The sequence below is a fragment of the Thunnus albacares genome, chromosome 19 (genome assembly GCF_914725855.1).
Source record: "Thunnus albacares chromosome 19, fThuAlb1.1, whole genome shotgun sequence".
Classification (NCBI taxonomy): Eukaryota; Metazoa; Chordata; class Actinopteri; order Scombriformes; family Scombridae; genus Thunnus; species Thunnus albacares.
Window position 1 is genome coordinate 13343255 of NC_058124.1, and position 21193 is coordinate 13364447.

General features: G+C 42.1%; 2 protein-coding genes across 39 annotated transcripts in view; both read right to left on the reverse strand.

Moving 5' to 3' along the window:
• Positions 1-2213, reverse strand: part of clasp2 (cytoplasmic linker associated protein 2) — a 60286-nt gene extending 58073 nt beyond the window's left edge. For 27 of the 37 annotated variants that reach the window (XM_044335352.1, XM_044335323.1, XM_044335351.1 and 24 more), the window contains exon 1: positions 1294-2213. In XM_044335352.1, coding sequence (XP_044191287.1) covers positions 1294-1491 — 198 coding nt within the window. In that variant the 5' untranslated portion in view covers positions 1492-2213. The remainder of the gene's footprint in view (positions 1-1293) is intronic. The other 10 variants (XM_044335346.1, XM_044335345.1, XM_044335347.1 and 7 more) reach the window with 1 other exon arrangement.
• Positions 2214-2723: 510 nt separating this feature from the next.
• On the reverse strand, positions 2724-18393 carry fbxl2 (F-box and leucine-rich repeat protein 2). 2 transcript variants are annotated; one of them, XM_044335361.1, is made up of 14 exons: positions 17800-18393; positions 13424-13485; positions 10325-10379; positions 9604-9678; positions 9260-9354; positions 8551-8715; positions 8165-8291; positions 6998-7072; positions 6788-6918; positions 6308-6368; positions 6132-6176; positions 5758-5814; positions 5445-5657; positions 2724-4915 (listed from the first exon to the last, which is right to left on the reverse strand). In XM_044335361.1, the coding sequence occupies exons 1-14, from the start codon at positions 17827-17829 to the stop codon at positions 4808-4810; spliced, it is 1299 nt and encodes a 432-aa protein (XP_044191296.1). In that variant the 5' UTR covers positions 17830-18393; the 3' UTR covers positions 2724-4807. The 2 variants fall into 2 exon arrangements, with proteins under 2 accessions (XP_044191296.1, XP_044191295.1); XM_044335360.1 differs by lacking the exon at positions 17800-18393 and adding an exon at positions 15840-15939.
• Between the last annotated feature and the right edge of the window lie 2800 nt (positions 18394-21193).

Below are 21193 nucleotides of genomic sequence, written 5' to 3' on the forward strand. Positions count from 1 at the left end.
CAACTTTTGCCGACACCTGGGATAGTTTTCCCTGTTTCTATTTATATACACAGTTCTACCCATCCATCACTATAAGCACCTTACATTTGTTTTGACACGGTTAGATGCAAAACCATGCAACTGTGCAGAATATTTCATTTGTCACGTATAAGAGGATACTAAATCTAAAGAGAAAATGTATGAAACCGCAAAAGTTTGACAAGTTTTATGAAAACATTATAACAAGAAAGAGACAGCCAAGTCAAATTAGTGCTTTCTACCACTTGCAGAGGGGTTTTGCCAAATAAGATTTTAAAAGAGACTAAGAGAGGATGAGTTTGTTATGCTGAACGTGCAATTTCCACACTCATACAGTCTTGCTGAGTCCTGCAAATCAGTGCAGACAATGTTAATCAGTTCAAAAAAAGACTTGGGAGTCAAATTTCAGCACAGCTTGAAAAGGATTTCAGACTGTTTTGACTCGCTCTCTGGATCAGTGCAATACCTTGGCTAAAATGTCACATTCCAGCAATTTGGAGATATGGCACAGGGCGCAGACAAGGCCACCACACACACAGCATGAAGCAGGAGTAAGGATGAAGATTAAAAAACTGAAAAAAGGTTTTAAAAAAAAGACAGTGAGAGGGTGTGTGCGGAGAGATGGAACAAGAGAGACTGAGGGATAGATGGAGAAAAGGCATAGGTCATAACAATGAGTCCTCTAACCCCTCCCCCCATCTCTTACAGTGCTCCAGTAGTCTTAAGTCCTGACAATGGGTCCCCTACGCACACAGTCTGCAAAGACAACAATATAAACCCCAACAAACCACAGGAATGCCCTGAAAATGTCTTACTCTGACACTGGGGTTGAGATTTAAAAACGTCTGATTGTCATGATCCAGGATTAGATTACTGGGTTGTCAAAAACAAACACATGGCTTCCTGTTTTTCTACTATGTCAAGTAAGAGGATGTGCAGTTTGGAAAAGCAACCTACACGTGAAATATTGACTTGTTCGAGGTCAGATAAGATAAAAGGGCTATTGGTTTGATAAGCTGTTTTCAAGAGAAGATCAGATAGTCATCTTCATACCAATAAAGCGATGACAGCTCGTTGTAATTGGCTTATCGCTCTTCAACTTGCACTGAAACCAATCTCTTTTGCAAATGACATACAATTTTCATGACTCCCCTCTCTCCTCCCGTTCAATAACTGAGGGGGGGGGGGGGGGGGTAATTCATGAACAGGCCGTGAGGATTACTGCTGCAGTGACACTGCGATAGCCTCATACCATGACTGTCCACTATCTCTCACCTTGAAATTGCTGGAGTTCACCCATCCCGTTAGCTCATCTATGGTCTTATCCAGCCGAGGTTTGTCTTGCTCAACGTCCGGGGAGCGGTGCGGGTCGTTCAGGTAGTCAATGAGGTCCTGACCGACCTGCAGCCTGCGGGTAACGTCTTTCTGCAATACCTGCTGGTAAAAATAGTCCATGTTGTCATGTTCCTCCATTGGGCAGTCAGCGCCGTGTGGCCAGCCACTGAAGCCGGCCGCAGACTGGAGACAGTGGTCTGTGGGACGGGGTGTGAAGGACCGAGGAAGATACTGACTGTGGTCCCGCGGAGGGGCAGAGTGACTGTGCGGTCTGGACTGCGACTAACAGATATTTGATCATCAACATGCGATCCAATAATTAAAACACATAAATCATCCTTCTGCCCATATCAAAAGCTCAACTTTGTACAGAGAAGCAGCTTGCTAGTGTCCTTACTAGACAACGTTAGCCGAGAGGGATAACTTGAAACTTTTTGTAAGTCAACTGTAGTGGACCCCCGCAGGTTCCTTCAACATATCCGCATTAAAAACAAGCTAGCAGTCTCGGTTGGCTATCTGTTATGCTAACAAAAATAGCACCTAGCTAGTGACCCAAACAAGGATAGACCGCCTCACAGCAGCTAGCTCGGCTGGCTAACGGTAGCTATCCGCGGGCCTAACGCCTGGCTCCACTCCGCTCTTCTATTCCATCACCACAAAGCTGGGAAGTCTGCAACGCTTCTTTCAACGGCAGCTGTAAAATTGCATCAAACTCCCAGTAACAAGCACTCCGCTGCTCCAGTCCCGCGGTAGCCGGTTTCTTCTTTAATACAGGAATAGTCGCTGCACAGGTAAACCCGTTAACAGGCGCTGGAAGCTTGCGCGCTGCGGGGACGCGTTTTTTTCCCCCACCCGCATTCTGCGAAGCCCCGCCCCTATTTTGCCTCTGATTGGCTCTAATCCTAACCAAACCAAAAAACGGAGGCAACGAGTACTAGCCAATCAGAGGCAGAATAGGGCGGGACTTCACGGAATACGGGTGGTACAGAGAAAAGGCTGCCGGGACCGCAGTTTACCAGGAGGCCCTTCAGATCAACGATCAAGCCGCACAGCTAGCCAGCATAATGCCTGATGTAAAATGACAACTGATCAAGTAGGCCTATACCGTGAGCCAAGCTTGTGGTTATATATTTGTAGATACTTTAACCAAGTAAAATATATTTTGTCATTACTTTTCAGCTCTATAATTTTGTAATCTGTATCAGAACCAACGCATCAATCAAACCACACAGTTTGTGTGGGTGTGTCTACTGTCTGCACGGATCTGTGGTGACATCTAGTGGTCACACTGGACTATAAACTGTTCAGTTTGCCGCAGTTCACTATGAAATAGATACTAGAACACAAATTACACTGGAGAGACAACGCACATTTACTATTAGTCACTTTTATTTATTCATTTGTTTATTTTTTTCTTTATTTTCTTGAACATAAAACTGTTAAAACAGCTGTCAAAGAGAGGGCATTAGTATCACAGCCAGTCAAGTCAGCTATGTTTGTAGTCCATCTTCTTCCTTCATCTTTCCATCTTCTCTCCTTTGTTTCAGTCCTATCCATATTCCTGCCAATCTCCACAGTCTTTGAGCACTTGGCACAACACAGCACTTGCCAGTCTCTTGTTTTGCACAATACTGAGAGCTGCTTGTTTTATTATATTTTCAGTGCTTCAAGTAGTGGTTTTTCATGCCCCGTACATGTTTTACTCTGCATGGCAAGACAGATAATATCGATATCTCCAAAAGGAGTGTCTGTATAGAGCAAAATAAATAATTCTGATGCTTCTTCCACAGTTACTGTATAACATACTCCTGTTGTCGCATATATTTTGTAGGATTGGATGAGCAGGAATTTGTTACTCAATTAGATGTTTTAGGAAGATCTCACCCAACCGGTGTCAAATGCTATTTCATGGGTTGCTTGGGGCATTAGGTGTGTGGAGTTTATTGAAAAAAGACAATTAATATCCTATATTATCATCTGTAAATTGCCGATGACATAAAACTAAACTAAATTAATGTTCAAATACATAAATTCATGTGATTGTCAAAAAGTTGAGGTGCATTTGCTTATATTTCCATACCTATTGTCTCAGCTTTACGCAAATTCCAGTTCACTTTGAAGCAAAACTGCACCAACTTTAGCCCTGATTGATATCTAAATACACACAGCAATAAATTTGAATAATGTACTTTTACAGTCCAGTGAAAAACAATGGGTTGAACACAGTTGTATCAGTGTCACTAAACTTATCTCTGTATAGTAGGGAGACTGGAAACCTACTGATGTAAACAAGTTTGTCTGTGGTGCTAACCTAATCCTGGATGTAAACAAATGCTTAAGTGGTCAAGTAGGAGCTAGTGCACAGGGCTACTGACAGGATTGGATCAGGGCCTAGGAGCCAACATAACCATGTAGACACAGGAGAGGCCACTCATCCCAGATAAAGTCAACATAATGCTTTTAGACGCTGAGAGTCTGAATCATAGGTCCTTTTTTTGTCAAACAGCAACAGTTTTTTCTTTTCCATTTCATAAAGAAACACAAACATATCTCCCTCTCTGAATAGACAGGCATCAACAATTACAATAAGCACTGAAAAAAAGAGAAAATAAAACAATTTTTTGTGGCCTTTCCTCAATTTTGAGTGTTTGCCATAAGTGTAATTCTTTTTTTCCATTGCAAAACATTCTCTGTACAAACAGAATCAAAAATCTCAACATAAGTATCTCAGATGCACAAATATGTCACATGTCCCAATCCTTCCTGTTTTTCCTAACTCTTCCACACTGAAGAGTGGAGCTGGCCATGCCAAAGCTTCACTGTTTATATCCAGAAGATCTGCTATTCCCATAAACCGGCTCTCCCCTTCCTCCATGCTGCGTGTCTATTGGTCGAAGCAGAATGAATCACAGGATGGTCACATAGAGGTGTCATGTGATTGGTTGAGATGATACTCCACAGAGTGAACTGTTGTCCAAGATGACAATATTGTCTTTTCTTTTTTTTTTTTACTTTGAACTTGATGCATTGTAGTTCCACTGTTCAGACCCCCTATCTCCAGCTGTCCAGGTGCAGTCCTCTGAGCCCACAGGTAGGGAGTCAGGGGTGTGAGGAGCAGCATGGAGTGGACAACCTGTTTTTGTCCTTACAGTGAGAAAGAGAGAATAAGACAGAGAGAGAGAAAAAGAGAGAGAGACCATCCATCCATCTTTCCTCTGACCCCTCCACGCCCAAACCTGGGGCTGCTGCAAAGCCGATTTGTGAGCAAAAGGAAAGAGGAGGGGCAGGCTAAACTGATCAAGGATCAGTGGTGATCAGTCTATGTATTGATGAGTGATCAGGAGCAGTGAGTGGGTCCAGCCCCTCCTCTCCCCTACACCTACCCCAGTCCCCACCCCCCATTTCAGAGCAGCAGGACCTGTAGACAGAGGTGGCCCCCTCTGGCCCTCCACTGTCAGAGGATGATGCAGCAGCGGCACAGACGCTGGCCACCTCCATGTACAGAAGGAGGGGGTGTCACTGGGGCGAAATAGGCATGGACCTTGATCTCTGGAAGATGGGCCTGTGCAGGGAAGAAATGTGTGAAGATCAGGGTATAAAAAGACAAAAAACACAGAAAGAGGCCCACATATGGTCAGGATTCTTCTCTGTGTCCAGTAAACTGTTACTTTTCCGTAAAAGAATAGTTAGACACTTTGGGAAATATGCTTATCCACTTACATGCAGAGGGTTATCTGAGAAGGTCGATACTGCTCTCATATGTGTCCTTTAAATACAGCCAGCGAGCCTAGCTTTGCACAAAGACTTGGGGGGGGTGTGGGGGGGTGGCTAGTCTGTCTCTGTCCAAAGGTAACAAAATCCATCAACCAGCACCTGTTGCTTGTTTTACCGGTACAAAAAACTCTCATCTTTAGTATTTCCCAAAATGTCAAACTACTCTTTTAATGCAAGTATAAACTACATGATTTTTTAGATAAAATAAGATTTTAGATTAAATAAACAATTTTTGAAAAATCACTGGTCCAGTCCCTAACGAGACCAGACTCTATGTGATCAGAAACAGCTTGTATTTTTCCGTCATGTCCACTGACCCGGATCCGTTTGATGCCAGCCCTGGTCACTTGCTGACAGTCGTAGAGCTCGATGCGCTCCAGACGATGGCAGCTCTTCAGGTGCTCCAGGGTCACATCAGTGATGAGGGGGCAGTTGTCCAGCTCCACCACAGTGAGGCGCTCTTGGCCACAAGTACTGCTGCTCAGAGCTCTGATACCATCGTCTGTGATCAGCTCACAGTGGGACAGGGACTGGCAGGGTGAGACATATGGAATAAATATACATACAAGCATGTAGACAAGCTGAGGCAGAACCTGTCACAAAATTTGAACTGCAGGTGTGAATGTTTACCAGGGCTTGCAAGCGAGGGCAGTGGATAGACAGCTGAACCAGGGTGTTATCTGTCACCTGAGGAGAGGACAACCTTAATTAACGTACCGGTCTCACATGTCTAGAGACAGCATGGTGGCTGCTAGATTTTGGAGGCATTTGATGTATTTTTATGTCTAGTTTTGCATCCCACTAAAACATTTTCTCCTGTGTCACTGCTCATCTGTCTTGCTCTCTGCTTTCTGTCAAAAGTGATTTAAATACTGAGGTCATTGGACTGCTCACGATCCCTCTTGGCAGGAAAAATACACTGTCATGCACACAATCACATCTGTCCTCGTGCTGCAGTCTAATCTCTACCCGGACAAACAGATCAAAGCTAAGAATTTTCTTACCAAAATACATTCTTCTAAGTCCATTTTTTCAAGCTCATGACAATTCTGTGAAGAGAATGAGATGGATTAAGCCCATGTGAGACAAGGACTCAATTATAATCAGAGATACAGTGGTGAAATAGTAACAAAAGACTCACAGATGAGAAAATAGGGAAAAAGAGCAAAATGAAACTCACCCTGGCCAGCACAGTGAACCCAGCATCTGTAACATGGGAGCATCGTGCAGCTTCAAGGATCCTGAGAACACACAGACAAACACAACTTGTGAAAGCCAGGAGGGTGTGGACTAAATATTGTGGCTCATTGTGTATTTAACAATGTTAACAACAACAATAAATCATCAGCCAATTGGTATGAGGAGGCAGTACTGAAAATTCCCTCAGTGGGCTGCATTGAGTGGTCACAAACTCTGAAAAAGTCCAAAAAAATAGCACTTTTTGTCACAATTTACATGCATTTTAAGTAGCTAAAAGTAGCTGCAATACCACAAATACATATGACAATTATAGTTCATTTGTGGAAATGGTAGCAGTCCCACAGCCTGAGGAGGATATTTTGTGAATACTGAGGCAAGCTGTTGATGTCCTTGTGAAGGATGGTGGGACAAGTGTGCATGCATATATGTGTGTGTGTGAGTGAGTGTTCGTGCTTCTCACTTGAGTCGGGGACAGTTGAGTCCCAGTGCAGTGAGGGAGGCATCAGTGATGTTGCTGCAGCCAGACACACAGAGGATCTGTAGCTTGTGGCATCCTCGGCACAGACTGACCAGGCCTTCATCTGTTATTTGCTGGAGGCGACACAAGATAAATTACGAAAACACAGAGGCATACAGACGCATGCATGATTACCAGTTTCTCCCTCCTTACCGTGCAAGACTGCATATTGATGGTGGTGAGTTCTGGGCAGTGTTTCTGAAGGTGTTTCAATGCTCCATCGTCCAGCTAAGTTGGAGAAAAAAATGCACATATTGTCAATCAAGATCACAGATCAATAATTAAAGTATTGAACAATATGTATGTGTGTTTATGTATCTGCTAAGGTTAGGTTGGCTTGTGGTTAAAAGGCTGTTGAAACCCAAAGAACATTTGTGTGACAAAATGTCCCCCAATAAAGGGGAGGAGACTTTCCATAATTTCTTCCTGTTCCCTGTTTTTCCAATGAGTTCAATCAATGGTCATATTCACACCCTGACAACTGTCCTCTGTATACCCCCACAGATGATTCACAGGGGTTTCATGGAGTTTTTTTCCGCTGCATTGTAGGCAAGAAAAATGGATTAGGCTTTGGTAAGAAAAACAACTCAGAGCACAGCCTGCAGAAAATGCTGGCTCTACAGAGGCAGCAGAAAAAGAAAATGCCAGCCTGACACAAACCACTACATCATCAAAAGACCAACCAATGAGATTAAAATATAAGTAAAAAACCCAAATACCATGAGATGGGAAATGTACTGTGTTGGGAATAGCGAGTGGGGGAAAGGGCACATTTCTCCTCAGTAAGCCTGAGATACAGCGTGTGGGTGTGTGTGGTATATTATGGTTTTGGTTTTTAATCTGGGAAAAAATCTGGGAATTTATAGGTATTTATTTTGAGTTTTACCATCTGTTTTTAATGTTTTCTCAGTTAAAGCATATTATGAGCTGTCTTCACTAACAGAGGATCCTGTTTACAGTAAACTGTAGTGATCAGTGTCCTCTGGCAGCAGGAGACACAACAGCTTGATGCATAGGTAGAAAATAGGGTAAAAAGGTTTTAATCAATCGTCTCTTTTTAAACATCAGTAACAAGAACAAAAGATGAGCCTTAACTATGGTCCTTCATGATTTTATTTTCATCTTTTATAATCTTTGAGCTACAAATTAAGTGTGAAATGACAAATGCGAGGTGAAAATGTATTTCAAAATGGAATAAGGCACACTGAAGAGGGCCTACTGCCTCTTAAAATTCCAATAAAGAAGGCATAAAATGTCCCCTGAAAGAAAAATCTATGTCTTTCCCTGCATGTGCGTGTTTGTGTGTGTGTATTACTGTACCTGTGTGCAGCCTCTGAGGAACAGTCCTCGTAAACCGGTGCAGCCTCTAGCCAGAGCCTCAATACCATCACGCGTGATCTGGTCACACCATGACAGGTTCAACATCTCCAGCATTCTGCAGCCATCACTGAACATGGACACCCACACAATTCAAAATACACACACAGACAAGCATACAGGATATGTGAACTAGTCTACATGTAACGTTTCAACATAGAACAGTGTGCACAATGAATAGTGAAAGTGTGTGTGTGTGTGTGTGAAAGAGGTTATGTGTAACAGGTGAGGGCTTTGTGGGGAACTGACTGTTTCCATTTTAGTGCTGACAGGGATTTGTTATGTCAGGGTTTTGACAGCCAGATAAAAGAAAAGTGTGCGGGTGCTACCTGAGGGCCTTGAGGGAGTGGTTGCTGACGGACACACAAGAGGTGAGATCTAGGTGTTTGAGTTTGGAGCAAAACTTGCTGAGGCTGAGGCAGGTGCTGTCTGTGATCTTGGTGCAGCCGTTCAGGTTCAACACTTCGATGTTTCTGCAGTTCTGAGCAAATGTCCTGGGAAGCAGTCGAACGGTAGGGAGGGAGAAGGGGAATTACTCAGGAGTCGCTTCATTGAATAAATAAGAAGTCATATGCTGGGAGTTGCTCAGGAGCCAATTAACAAAATCATTACAGAGTCATCTACAGGCCCTTGGGAGCTTCTTCTACAGCTAATGCACATGTTGCTGTTATACATAAGTCTTACTAGCCAAGGAAAAGCTTGTACTTCTTTAAGTCAGTTGCTTCTAGAGGTGATAGAAGTCAAGTGAAACCATGTCAAATCAACAAATCAAGAGGTACAACAGTGTCATGTAAACACAGAGTAACACCACTACTTATCTTTTGTTTTTTTGAGTGTGCACTCAGTAAAGTGAGATTACATGGAATAAAAAAAAAGAGTGTTAAGAGTCCCCTGGGACAAGCAGCTTAAAGTTGACTTTAAATATAATCACACAGGGAAAAAACAACAATCTATCAAACCAACAAGAGGAGGTCTTTTGAGAAAACTCAAATCAGAATCACAGTTGTTCTATCAGTGTGGGAACAACGAGAATCTCACTTCATGGAGGCATCTCCCACGCTGAGGCAGCCTCTGAGGCTCAACTGCCTCAGGAAGCCGCCACATCGCTTCGAAATGTTCTCCACCACCCGACCCTGAGAGACACAGGGACAGAGAGTGTGAGACAGAGAGAGAGAGAGTAATATGACTTGGGCCACAGGACAGAGGATCAGTTGTGACGTCACAGTCGGCACCAAAGCCTACTGACCCAGCACTAAGCCTTGGGCTGGATAATGCTACTCAACAAGCATACATTCAGCACATATAGGCAAGCACGCACACATCGCGAGCCCTCGTTCTTCTCCATTCATTCATTCTCTCTCTCTCGTAAACACATCCCTCACCTCTATGTCTGTCTGGAAGTTGAACAAGTCGATCTTCTGCCAGTTACTGCCATCTAGGGCCAGGACATTCCACGCCTGAGAGGGTGACAGACAGGTTGTGGATAGAGACAGACAAGTGGGTCAGACAGAGGTGGGGGAAGGTGAATGGTAACTCTGTTATCATAATATGCAGGAGAAATGAATGAACATAGTGGGTCAACAGATCCCTATGGGTGTAGGTCTGTGTACGCATCAACTTTGCTTCGCCCATTTTTGTTTCTTTGATCATGACGCAGGTGGAGTAGCTGCTGTTTTCACTTCTTACGTCAGTCATAACGATGGTTGTTGATTTGGGTACACAGCACACACACATGAGGCCAGACTACTTAATAATTTGTCCCAAGTACGAAGAAAACATTTCCCCTATAGGAATCAATTGGAGCTGTTGTAAGAGAAGCTGCCATAACAGCTCTGCATTCATAGTCCACGTGCTGTTATTATTCAGTGATAGCTCATTCATAAATGCCTTTCAGCTGCAGTGCACTATGGCGAGAGAGGTCCACTTTCATATAACCAGCAGATGGCGCTATATTATAGACATTTCTAGAGAATTCATTACTGATTCACTGGTTTCAATTCAATCATACCTTAGTTTAGAGTTAAATCAATCCATTCTTGTAAAACAATGAGTGTGTTAGACCACAGTGGGTGGTTTTGGAGGCGTAGAGAGAGAAGTGCTTACCTTGGATACTTGGGCACACCTACAGAGTGTAACCACATCTAGATAGGAGAATATTCTAGAAAGAGAAATGAAAAGAGAGCATGAGCATGTCTCAGTTCACTGATCACTCCCAGATAAAGAGCGTAGTTTTGGTGTTAATGTGCGTGCATCAGTCTATTGAACTTTATATTTGATTTTTCCTTTTGTGTGCGCTAATATGTTTTTGATGTGTGTAGAAAACAGAACAATCCCCTGTGTATTGATGGTAGCAGGAGAGCCCCACAGACAGGCAGTGTTTGAGCTGTGGGCCGGTCAGCCACAAAGGGCTGCATGCAGCAGGCTACTGGGTCAGCTCAATCCATTAATCTGCCAATGAGTAATCTCTGGCACTCAGACGGCAAGGCCACAGACAGCCTGGGACAGACAGACAAACATACAGTACATACATATACAAGAGGACACACACGAACACAAACACGACACCAAACATTTACACCTCCCAGGTTCACAGCCATCAAATGACCTGTTGCTGCTCACAGAAGAGCCTTAAAGGGGCAATCTATAGCATATTTGAGGTATTCAGAGAATTGTCATGGTGCCAAAGCTTTGAGTGCAGCTGCGGTCTGAATGTCCTTTTAACACTAGGAAACAGGAGCTGGCCATTGTTTCCTTCATATAGACACAGACAAAGGCTGTGTGTTTTTTTATGTGCGGCAGGCCAGGGCATGTTGGGACTTGTCTGTATAATCTATACAGGAATCTTGTGTCAGGGAGTACATGCATACAGTCAACAAAGCAATACGGAGACACACACGTGACACACACACACACACACACACACACTCTCGCACATCACACACACAGTCCTTGGAGTGATCGGAGGCCACCAGAGAAGCTGACCAATCAAGCGGGAGCTCATCGATCTCCATCCTAATAACTGGTTAATGGCTGTGATGCTTATCATTGATTGACTGTCTGTTTTGATCAAACACAATCTGACTTTCCATTATGTGTGTGAGAGACCTTTTTACCAACCAAAGAAGAATTCTGTTAATCAAATCACAGGAAAACAATCAGTCAATCTGATTTGGTGAGTCCTGTTTTGAGGCCTGTTAACTTATTTGACATTTGCACTTGGGATTAAAAGCATAATACCTGGGAGCAGCCATGACTTTTGAGATGGTGACATATTGACAAAAGATGAGAAAACAGAAAGTGGAGAAGGTGACATAACAAAGCCAAAGACAGTCACAACATCATGAGTTGCCGTACCGAACACTTTACTACACAGAGGCAAGCCCTAATGCTGGCTCTGAACACAGGTAGAATAGAAAATAAGTTAATAGCCTCTGATTGCTCCATCAAATCCTGCTTGGGTATGCCTTTTTTCACGGTACATAATGAGATTTTAATGGAGCATAGCGTCTCATTTGTTGACAAAACGTACGAACTGGCCCTTCAAGCATGGGGTAGATAAGAGAGAGTCAAGCCTTCGCCATGAGTCTAGGACTGGTTGCTATGGTAACTCCAGTCAGACATGAATTTGGGTGGTGGTGGTGGTTGTGGGGAGGGTGCTGAGTCAGTGCTTCTGGGTAAGAGGACCCTGAACCACTCTGAACTCTCTCCGAGGCTTGTCTATCAGACTAGCTTCTTCTTCTCCACCAGGGCATAGTTTTCGCAGTTTATATCCATGCTGTACTGGCCTAGATAACAGCTGTTTACTACGCACTGGCTGAGAGGCAGACGAACGCGAAAAACAAGTCAGGTACTTGGGCTCCCTCACAGTGATGCATTAAACATAAGCAGTCATGCTAGCGAGAACACTAATTAATCAAATTAACAGATTAATTAGAAAATGTTCCTACAGCAACATACTTGCAAACACACACATGATCTACTGCAGTGGTTCCAACCTTTTTTTTGGCTGGTGACCCCTCAAAATTAAAAAAATGTCTTTGAGTTGTTGGCACCGCAGAGTGAGTTTCTCCTCTCAGATTGCTTCATTTGAATAATATAAAGGCCTGAAGAGTTCAAACTAACTTGTCAATCATATCATGAGCCCTCAGATTTATCTTGCAACCTCTTGCAGAGGTTATCTCAAGGTTGGGAACCACTGATTTACTCCTTGCTCTTAACACATAATCATAAATGTTTTGTGAATAAAGCTTCCAATATGTGAGATTCTATACCTTCATCATACAAATGCAGCAGTGACAGTATAATGTTCCTCACTGTGTACTGTAGTGGCGGGGCATAACGAAATTACAAAATACAAAACAAAAGGCTCCAGTCAACCCGCTTTCCATGGTTCAAAAACAAGATTTACTGCCATCACAGTGAGCCCTCCTCACAGCCGATGTTGTGTAAGTGTCTCAACATGACACATGTGACACTAGGTCATGTGTTGTAGCTCGCGCGTACATGTGAGCGCATGTTTTTCCGTCCACCAGTGAAAGTGTGCTGGTGGTAATGGGTGTACTGGTGGTCTCTGTGGAGCACAGCTGGAGCAGCAGAAGAGCACAGCAATGCGGAATTCCCCACCAGCTAAGACAAGCTATTTATAGCATAGACATACAGTTTTGCATAGGCCCAGGAGTGTTTCACACACACACACACACACACACACACACGCACACACACACACACACACACACACACACACACACAACATGCAGTTCTCAAATCTAGAAATAAACTGTCCCCATCATGTGTCAAAAGAGGAACATGCAGGTGTATCCCTTTCAAACATACAAGCACACACACACACAGAAATCCATATATAAATCAGTGTGAAGGATGAACACGGGTGAGTGCGTGTGTGATGTCAGATTTATGGGTCACACACAGCTGCTGTGGGTCTGTAGGTCACACAGTTAACAGCATCTCATTTCAGACTTGTGGCCAACATACATCATACGGAAAGCACACACAGACACCTGCACAGAACACACAAACACTAGTGACAAAACAAATAAACACACACTCCCACACACAACTGTTCAAGGCTGCTTCAGCTAATGAGTAACCGTGACCTAAGCCCTTGTCCCCGGGTATGTTGTGTTGTATTTTGTGTATATGTGTGTGTGTATAGAGGGGGACGTTCCGTATTATTAATCTTACCTAAGAAGGAGCTCTTTGGGGAGCTTCTTGTTAATGGGGGCTTCATCGCTGTTTGAGAACACCTGCAGAGACACAAGATGAACAATAATATTGAGCATACATGTGTGTGTTGCAAGAGCAATGAGACAAAAACAAAACATAAGCTGTTACAATGGCAACAGGGATCAAAACACAGAGTCATCAGTGTCATCATCACAAGAACAATGCAGCAAATACTTAGAAATAACCAGGCTTACAGATGATTTTATTTTATTTTACCAACTCAAAATGTGTTTAATGAAAGTAGATTCTTGCGTGTTTTCAGTTGCTGGTGAGCTATTACTTCCTTAATCTATGCTAATAAACAAGCCAGGACTACATTTGGCTTTCCATGTCCCCTCCTTACAAGCTTATAATACCGTTAGCCTGGTCAGCTTGTTGGCATGCTTATCTCAATTAGTCTACTCGCTGGATGTCTGGCCATCTGCTGAGTGGGACACATACACACACACACACACACACACACACACACACACACACTTACGCACTCACAGGTGATTCAAGTCAGACTTCTGTGTATGAAGAACAGAGGTAGAACATTCGAGATCAGGTGGGCTGTATTCAGCCATGAATTTAAATTACGGCAAACACCCACATTTGCAGTGCCTCTGTAGACACGCATCCCACCAGTGATACACTTGTATCCTCAAAGATTGAGAAGCTGTATCTAATGAGGGGGACTCCCCGCTGTTTCACACGCAAACACAAACACTGAAATGTGAAAACACAAAGAGGGAGCAAGGGAAAAGGCATGTGAGGTGGGGGGGGAAGCAAAGGTTGGTTTTGAAAATTCTGTGGTTTCATCTCGCTCCGTGACATACACAACCTCCTCGAAAGAGGAAGCAATAGAGGAGAGGAAAGATGGGACAAAGACGGAGGAAGGGGGGGAGCAGGAGGAAGTAGCAGACAGAGACATACAAAGGAACGGGAGTGATACAGTCAGGGACGACAGGAAAAATATGTTCAAAAGTATTTTTAAAATTAGAGAGTAAAAGTAGAGGAGGGGTGAGCGGAGGGGTGGGGGGGCAGTATAGCTCATTTGAGAGGAAGTGAGGTCAAGAGGACAAAAAAAGAGGGAGTTGGTCCAGTCAAGGCCGTGCAAAAGATTAACTAAGCTGGTTTGAATGTTAACATCTATGTTCAGGTGATAAAACAGCAGGCAAAGTGGTTTGAAACACATATATTGATTAACTACATCCAATAATAGCTCCAGGATATACTTAAAACCTTTTCCATCTTTGGGCCTCACAAACCCCTCTGTTGAATAATGCATTATAACAATCTACCCATGAAGTCAACCTTCATGGGAGGCTTCAAAATTTCTATAGAAATACTTCTGAATAACGCCTTTTTCATTATCATGTCACTTCCAGTTTCAGTTATATTTAGAGTTGTGTCAACTGAGTAAACTCTGAGTAAATTGACCTTAATTGGGCAATACAGTACATGCTTCTGACAACTGATTGTTAGGAGGGGAACTGGGCCTGCCCATAGATAAGGCTGACAATAACTCGTTCTGTCTAAAGCCAGAGGTGGCTTAGGATTTAGGACTAAATTTAGACTTAAATCCTAACCACCTCTGTAACACATCACTCACCTTTGACCTCTTCGTCAAGGTTATACACAATCTAGACGATATAGTTGACTCATCATTTTGTTTAAACTTGCGAACTGAAACCTAACTTTTCCTATGTAATGGAATATTGTCTGGGTACTGTCTAAACTATCTACAGTAGCTGGATATTTAAAGTATAAATGTTTAAAAAAAAATAGATTTTCATTGTCTTGGTTAATTAAGAGTGGCATTTCAGATAACTGCTGAAACAATAAATCAATTAATTATTAACAGACAATGAATTGTCAACAATTTTGATTGATTTATTGAGGAAAAATAATAAATATTTGGTGGTTCATGCCTCTTAAACATGAGGATTTGCTGCTCTTCTCGCCTTTATATCCTTGCAAGTTTCATATTTTGGGGGTTTTGGACTGTTGGTCAAACAAAACAAGCAATTTAACAATTTTACCTTAAACTCTCTGAACTTATGATGGATGTTTTTCACTATTTTTCACTTAAATCAAATAAAACAGACATATATATACATGATCCTTAGCTGCAGTCCTATTTTAAAACAATTTCATTTGCATGTTTTGGGCAGAATTTCACAAAAGTTGGCCAAAAAGTTATCATACAGCCTTCATAACTTTTCTCTTGCACCCTCCCTGAGTGTTATGTAAACCAAAGTGCATGCAAGAAGTTGCCCTGATGGAATGGCATGAACACAGTATTTGGCGTGTAATCTCAGCCACAGCTATGGCATTATGACAACATGGTTCAAAGCCATCTCTGGTACGCATGCTTCATTAAAGTTATCACCTCAGCATTTTGGTGCCCTCGTTCCCTGTGCCAGCAGAGCAGCATTCCCAAGCAGGGAGTTCCTCTCTGCAGTCATACTCCTATTCCTAGACAGTGAACAACCGGGTGGATATGCAAATCTGGTCTTTTGAACCTGCATGGTTCAGGTCTAGAGTTTCTTCACCACATTAAAGCAACTATGAGGAAATTATATCTGGGTCATAGGGTGCGTGTTTGACTTCTGGCCTGCAATACAACAACTACAAGCATCATCTCAGGTGTTTTGGCTATATCCTCCCTACCGTCTCTTCCTCTCTCTGACACACTTAACCGCACCAGGTTGTTTCCCACCGTTCACTGGTTTCCATCTAAGAAGCTTAGAGCTCTGTTGAGAAATCCACTGATATGGCGACACACATCAGCACCACTACCGCCGTCTGTTCTCCTTCACTCACATGTACACACACACACACTATTCATACAACTACTGAACTGACACACTTACAGGCTGAACACCTGACAGAGAAAGTCAAGTACCATCAAGTCAAGACCTAAAGCATCTCAGCAATGCGTAAATGATATTTCAGATAAACAATGCTCACAGCTTCAGGGGCCTATAACCAGTAGAACAGGAGTTAATGAACAATCACAAAGAAAATGTCGACACAGCAAAACGGTAATTATTATATCATAGGTGTTATTCTTGATTCAAGGGTTCATGGGTGTGTTATGTAAAAATGTAAGCAGCTGATCAGTGGTGGAAAGTGACCAAGTACATTTACTCAAGTGCTGTACTTCAATACAGTTTTGAAACATTTGTGCTTTTCCTACTGTTTTTTTATTATTATAGGCTAATTTATACTTTAACTCCACTACATTGCAGAGGAAAATATTGTACTTTTTACTCCACTATATTTATTTGATTGCTGTACTGGGTATACTTTGCAGGTTTTCAAGGTTTTCCATTACAAAAAAGATAATCACTTTTTTAAAATATGATGTTTTGTTATAGGTTAAACTGCTTGACAATATATAAAGTGGTAAAAATTTGCTTTACAACCTGCTACAATATAAAATGTTGCATACGCAGTAATGCATCAGTAATGACAATACAGTAATATAACAATGAAAGAGGTCATTCTGCTTGATTTTTGAGTATTTTGATACTTTTAGTAGATATATTTGCTGCCAATAGCCAACATCAGTGCTAAAATTTCAATACAGGACTTTTGCTGCTATTTTGACTCAAGTAAAAGATGTGAATGCTTACTGCAGGAGATCACTGAGCTCTGGTATGTATAAAAGGGTGTGTGTTTACAAATCTCCTGCATAATTATCCATGCTGTGTCATGGCAAAAACGGAAAGGCCGTATGAGGAAACATGATGATGTTATATACAATATTACTGCTGATTCTTCAACTGAAAAGCACCGTCTGTGGTGTGCGGGTGACTCTCAGAAAAGCACCCACATCTCCTGTCATTCACAGGCATTACAGGAAGGTGTCACAGGTTTTACAGTGTTATCAGCCTAACCCAAGTGATGACTAATTGAATGCTGCTACACTCACTGCTTGTATTTACAACATTACTCTCCATCTGCAGCCCCTTTTCCCCCCTCACTGAAAGCCACTGTAACCTCAGGCGACAGTGCCAGCCAGTCAGCCAGCCAGTCAGCCAGCCTCGGCCCTGATATATTGACAATCCTGAGCCACAGCCCTCCTGTCCCGCAGCCCTGAGCTCCATGTTGTCGCTGTCTACTGGTGCGGCAGGACAATAACAGGATTTCGGATTACCCTTGACCAACTAAACGCCTCGACTATACATGTAAAATTAGGAGCAGGGCGCGCGCGCACACACACACACACACATACACACACACACACATACGCACACACACACTTTGCTTATACAAGACCACGACTCCCACGTCTACTAGAAACAAACAGTTTAACCATTGGTGGTCCACTCCCTGTGTCATACCTCGAACCGGCCCTTGGTGATACCGTTCATGTCTGCGGCGGCACGTCCCCCTGTTACAACCCGCACAGACGCCAGTCGAGCCGTTTGACGAGAGCCGTTATTGTTTTTGTCGCCGTTTTTTTATTATTTTTTTTCTGGTCGGAGTGTATAGGAGCCGGAGCTGCTGGAGCTGGGTCCTCCACCACCCCCCACCCCCCAGCCGTCAGCGAGGCTCCTGTCTCCGGGTCAGTGAGGTGGCGGCGGTGAGGGCGGTGTCGGTCCGGGGCGGCCTGCGGTAACGTTAACGGTCGTTGTCTCGGAGACCAACGGCTCCCCAGCCCGTCTCATCACAGGGCTACCAAAATAACAATAATAACATGGACGGTCTGCTGTCAAGTGACTTCACTTCCGCCTCTCCCTTCATCGCTCCAGCGCGAGTCAGCTGGCCCCCCCAAAATCTCCCAAGTTTGCGAAAAAATTAAAAAAGAAACACTCGAAACGGAAGAGAGAAACGGGAAATTAACGTCCGCGTCCGCCTCTCATGGCATATTTCCCCGCATCAAACACTCGTATGGCGACTGACATCAACGTTTTCTGTTTACTGGCGGGGAAGGGGAGGGCTTACGTGACGTCATTGCTGCGGGAAAAAGCACGCGTGGTCGATTTGTTTTGATTGTGGGGTCTTGCAGGGATTTGGGGGAAATTTCAACAAAGATCTCATTCAAGACTGAAATCATTTGAAATGGGAAAGATTTTCTTCACTACATTAACGGCCCTCAAAGACAAACCCATGATATATGTCTCTTGTATGGAGAATGAAAAATGACACAAGTATAAATAAATAAATGTAGAAATAGCTTAAATGAAAGTCGATGTATGGAAATGTAGAAATAAATCCAAGGCATGAAATTTAATTATGTCCCTTTTCATTTCCAAAATGTATTTATTTTTCATTTATTTATGTATTTAATTATTTATTTCTGCATTTATTTATTTTATTTGTGTCATTTTTCGTCCTCCATACCCTACCATGCACATACACACATGAGCACACCACACTCCATGAATGTGCTCTTTTGGTCCTATAACAACACATATTTTACTGGTATATATATATTTTTTTACTAGTTATTGTCTTAGTCCTTTCTTTTAAGTTGTATATGTATATATTGCCCTTCTCTTCTTGTTTTATGTTTGTTTATATTCCTGTGTCTTTCTAAAATTCAATAAAAGGTCACACACACAAAAACACAAAGGCCCTTAAGGTCTGATTATTGGGAAGGAAATACTGGCATCTGTGGATGCCAGGTCCAGGTTTCAGGATTTTGTCTCTGTTAGAGATGTGAAACAGTGTTACATTCAGGCTATAATATATAAAGAGACACATCCAAAACAATGTGGACTGACTTCTCTGTCATTCCTACATCATATAAACTGCTTAGGTTAGTCTGAACAGTGGTGGAAGAAATACTCAGATCCTCCAAGTAAACATAGCAGTACAACAATGTAAAACTACAAGTAAAAACCCTGCATTCAAAATCTTACTTTAGTAAAAGTACAGAAGTATTTTCAGCAAAATGTCTTTAGAATAACTAAAGTAAAAATGCTCATTGTGCTGAAAGGAGTGTTATATTATATATTAAATTATATTGTTGTATGATAATTATTATGACAGATGCATTGACATGTAAGCAGCATTTTACTGTTTTAGTTGGTGGAACTCATTTTAACTATTTTATATGGGCAATTTAGTCCAAAACAAACCATCATATTTTAGAGGCTGATCATAAATTATATACTTATTTTAATCAAAATAAATAGCTTGTCAAAGTAGCTTGCAGATACATGATGATAAAAAGTCCAGTATTTCACTCTGAAATTTAGTGGAGCAGAAGTATAAAGTTGCATAAAAATGGAAATACTCCAGTCGTACTTCCACCACCGCTAAATTCTGTATTATGTAAACTGACTTGGTGTCAAATTGAAAGATAAGGCTGAAACTTGAAACTCACCAACAATGTTATTATTCTGTGGTGAAATTTATCTCAGTACATTTACTCAAGTATTAAATACAATTCTGAGGTACTTGTACTTTACTTGAGTATCTCCATTTCATGCTGCTTTATTACTTCTACTCCACTGCACTGCAGAGGGAAATACTGTACGCTTCATCTGACGCAAATCAACTTTCAAGTATTTCCTAAACTTCATATTGTTTCTCCATTTGAATTTCTTTAACATTTTTTTTTTAAAGTTGATTTAAATTAAAAACAGGTTGACATATTTTCACTGCACTGACAGACTTGGTTCACTTGTCTGAGGAAAATAATGTTTTAAGACTACAGACAGAAATGGCTTTATAATATTGGGGGTTTTGCAGATTAAACTGCCCAACTGTATAATATAGGCTAGATAAAAATACCTCTAACTTGTCCAGTGCAACAGTTAAAATGCTACATACAGTACACATTAATGCATCATAAGTAATAATCTTAAATGATCTTAAATGATGATGATTCTGCATATGAATACTTTTACTTTTGATACTTTAAGTATATTTTGATGACAATACTTCTGTTCTTTTACTTAAGCAAGCTTAAAATGAAGGACTTTTTAAAGTATTTTTACTTTCTGAATATTTCTACGACTGAGTATTGCAGTTTTGGTAGACAGGGCTGCAGACAGACTAGTGTGTGAGTTAAACATCAAGACTGAAATATCTACACAGGTGTTCTCAAAATCCACAGTTAGAGGGCGCTCACATGCAGCCAGCATAATCTCTGTTCATCCTGCACTGTTACAAGGATAAGATCAGTTATACATACAGTAATGCTTACTCTTGTAGCGTAAATGTAGAGTACATTTATTCAAGTACTGCACATAAGTATAATTTTGAGATTTTTTCCATTTTCTGCCTCTTTCTACTTCTGCGTTCTTTTGCTCCACTACATTTATCTGACAGTTATATTTACTAAAAGTTTTAATGAATTAGATACAGACATGTTCTCTCAGGTCCTCCAAAGGCTGTATCCATGGCTAAATTACTAGCCAGGCAAAGCGGTCAGCTGGGAGCCCCACAAGTCCAAGGGCCTCCAAAGCTCCAGGTTCACTGTTCGGCAATAAGCCTTTTTGTTGTCTCAGTTCAGTTGGTTTTAGTATTGTGTATGCTGGATGATTCATTAGTAACACCTGTGCTTTTCCAATATGACAAGTAAAACTGTCAAGTCTCATCAAACCGGTCAGGCAGTGTTTCCTGTCAGGCTGCAACGGTTTGGAGTCAGGTCTGACCCTCAACCATGAAGCTAACCATAACCTACTGTAAATCATCCCCATTTGATTGGTGGAGCTTGTCAGGGAAGGTATGCAGCTCTGGCAGCACGGTCCGTCCGCCAGGCACTGTTCTTTCACCGAAGAG

Excerpts from the sequence above, each read along its gene's own strand:
- fbxl2 (XM_044335360.1), bottom strand. The coding sequence starts at position 15,884 with ATGCTGCTCTGCTGGCACAGGGAACGAGGGCACCAAAATGCTGAG. Across the intron at positions 9,679-10,324 it reads GGTGTGCCCAAGTATCCAAG|GCGTGGAATGTCCTGGCCCT; the intron begins GTAAGCACTTCT and ends TCACCCTCTCAG. Across the intron at positions 9,355-9,603 it reads ACTTCCAGACAGACATAGAG|GGTCGGGTGGTGGAGAACAT; the intron begins GTGAGGGATGTG and ends TGTGTCTCTCAG.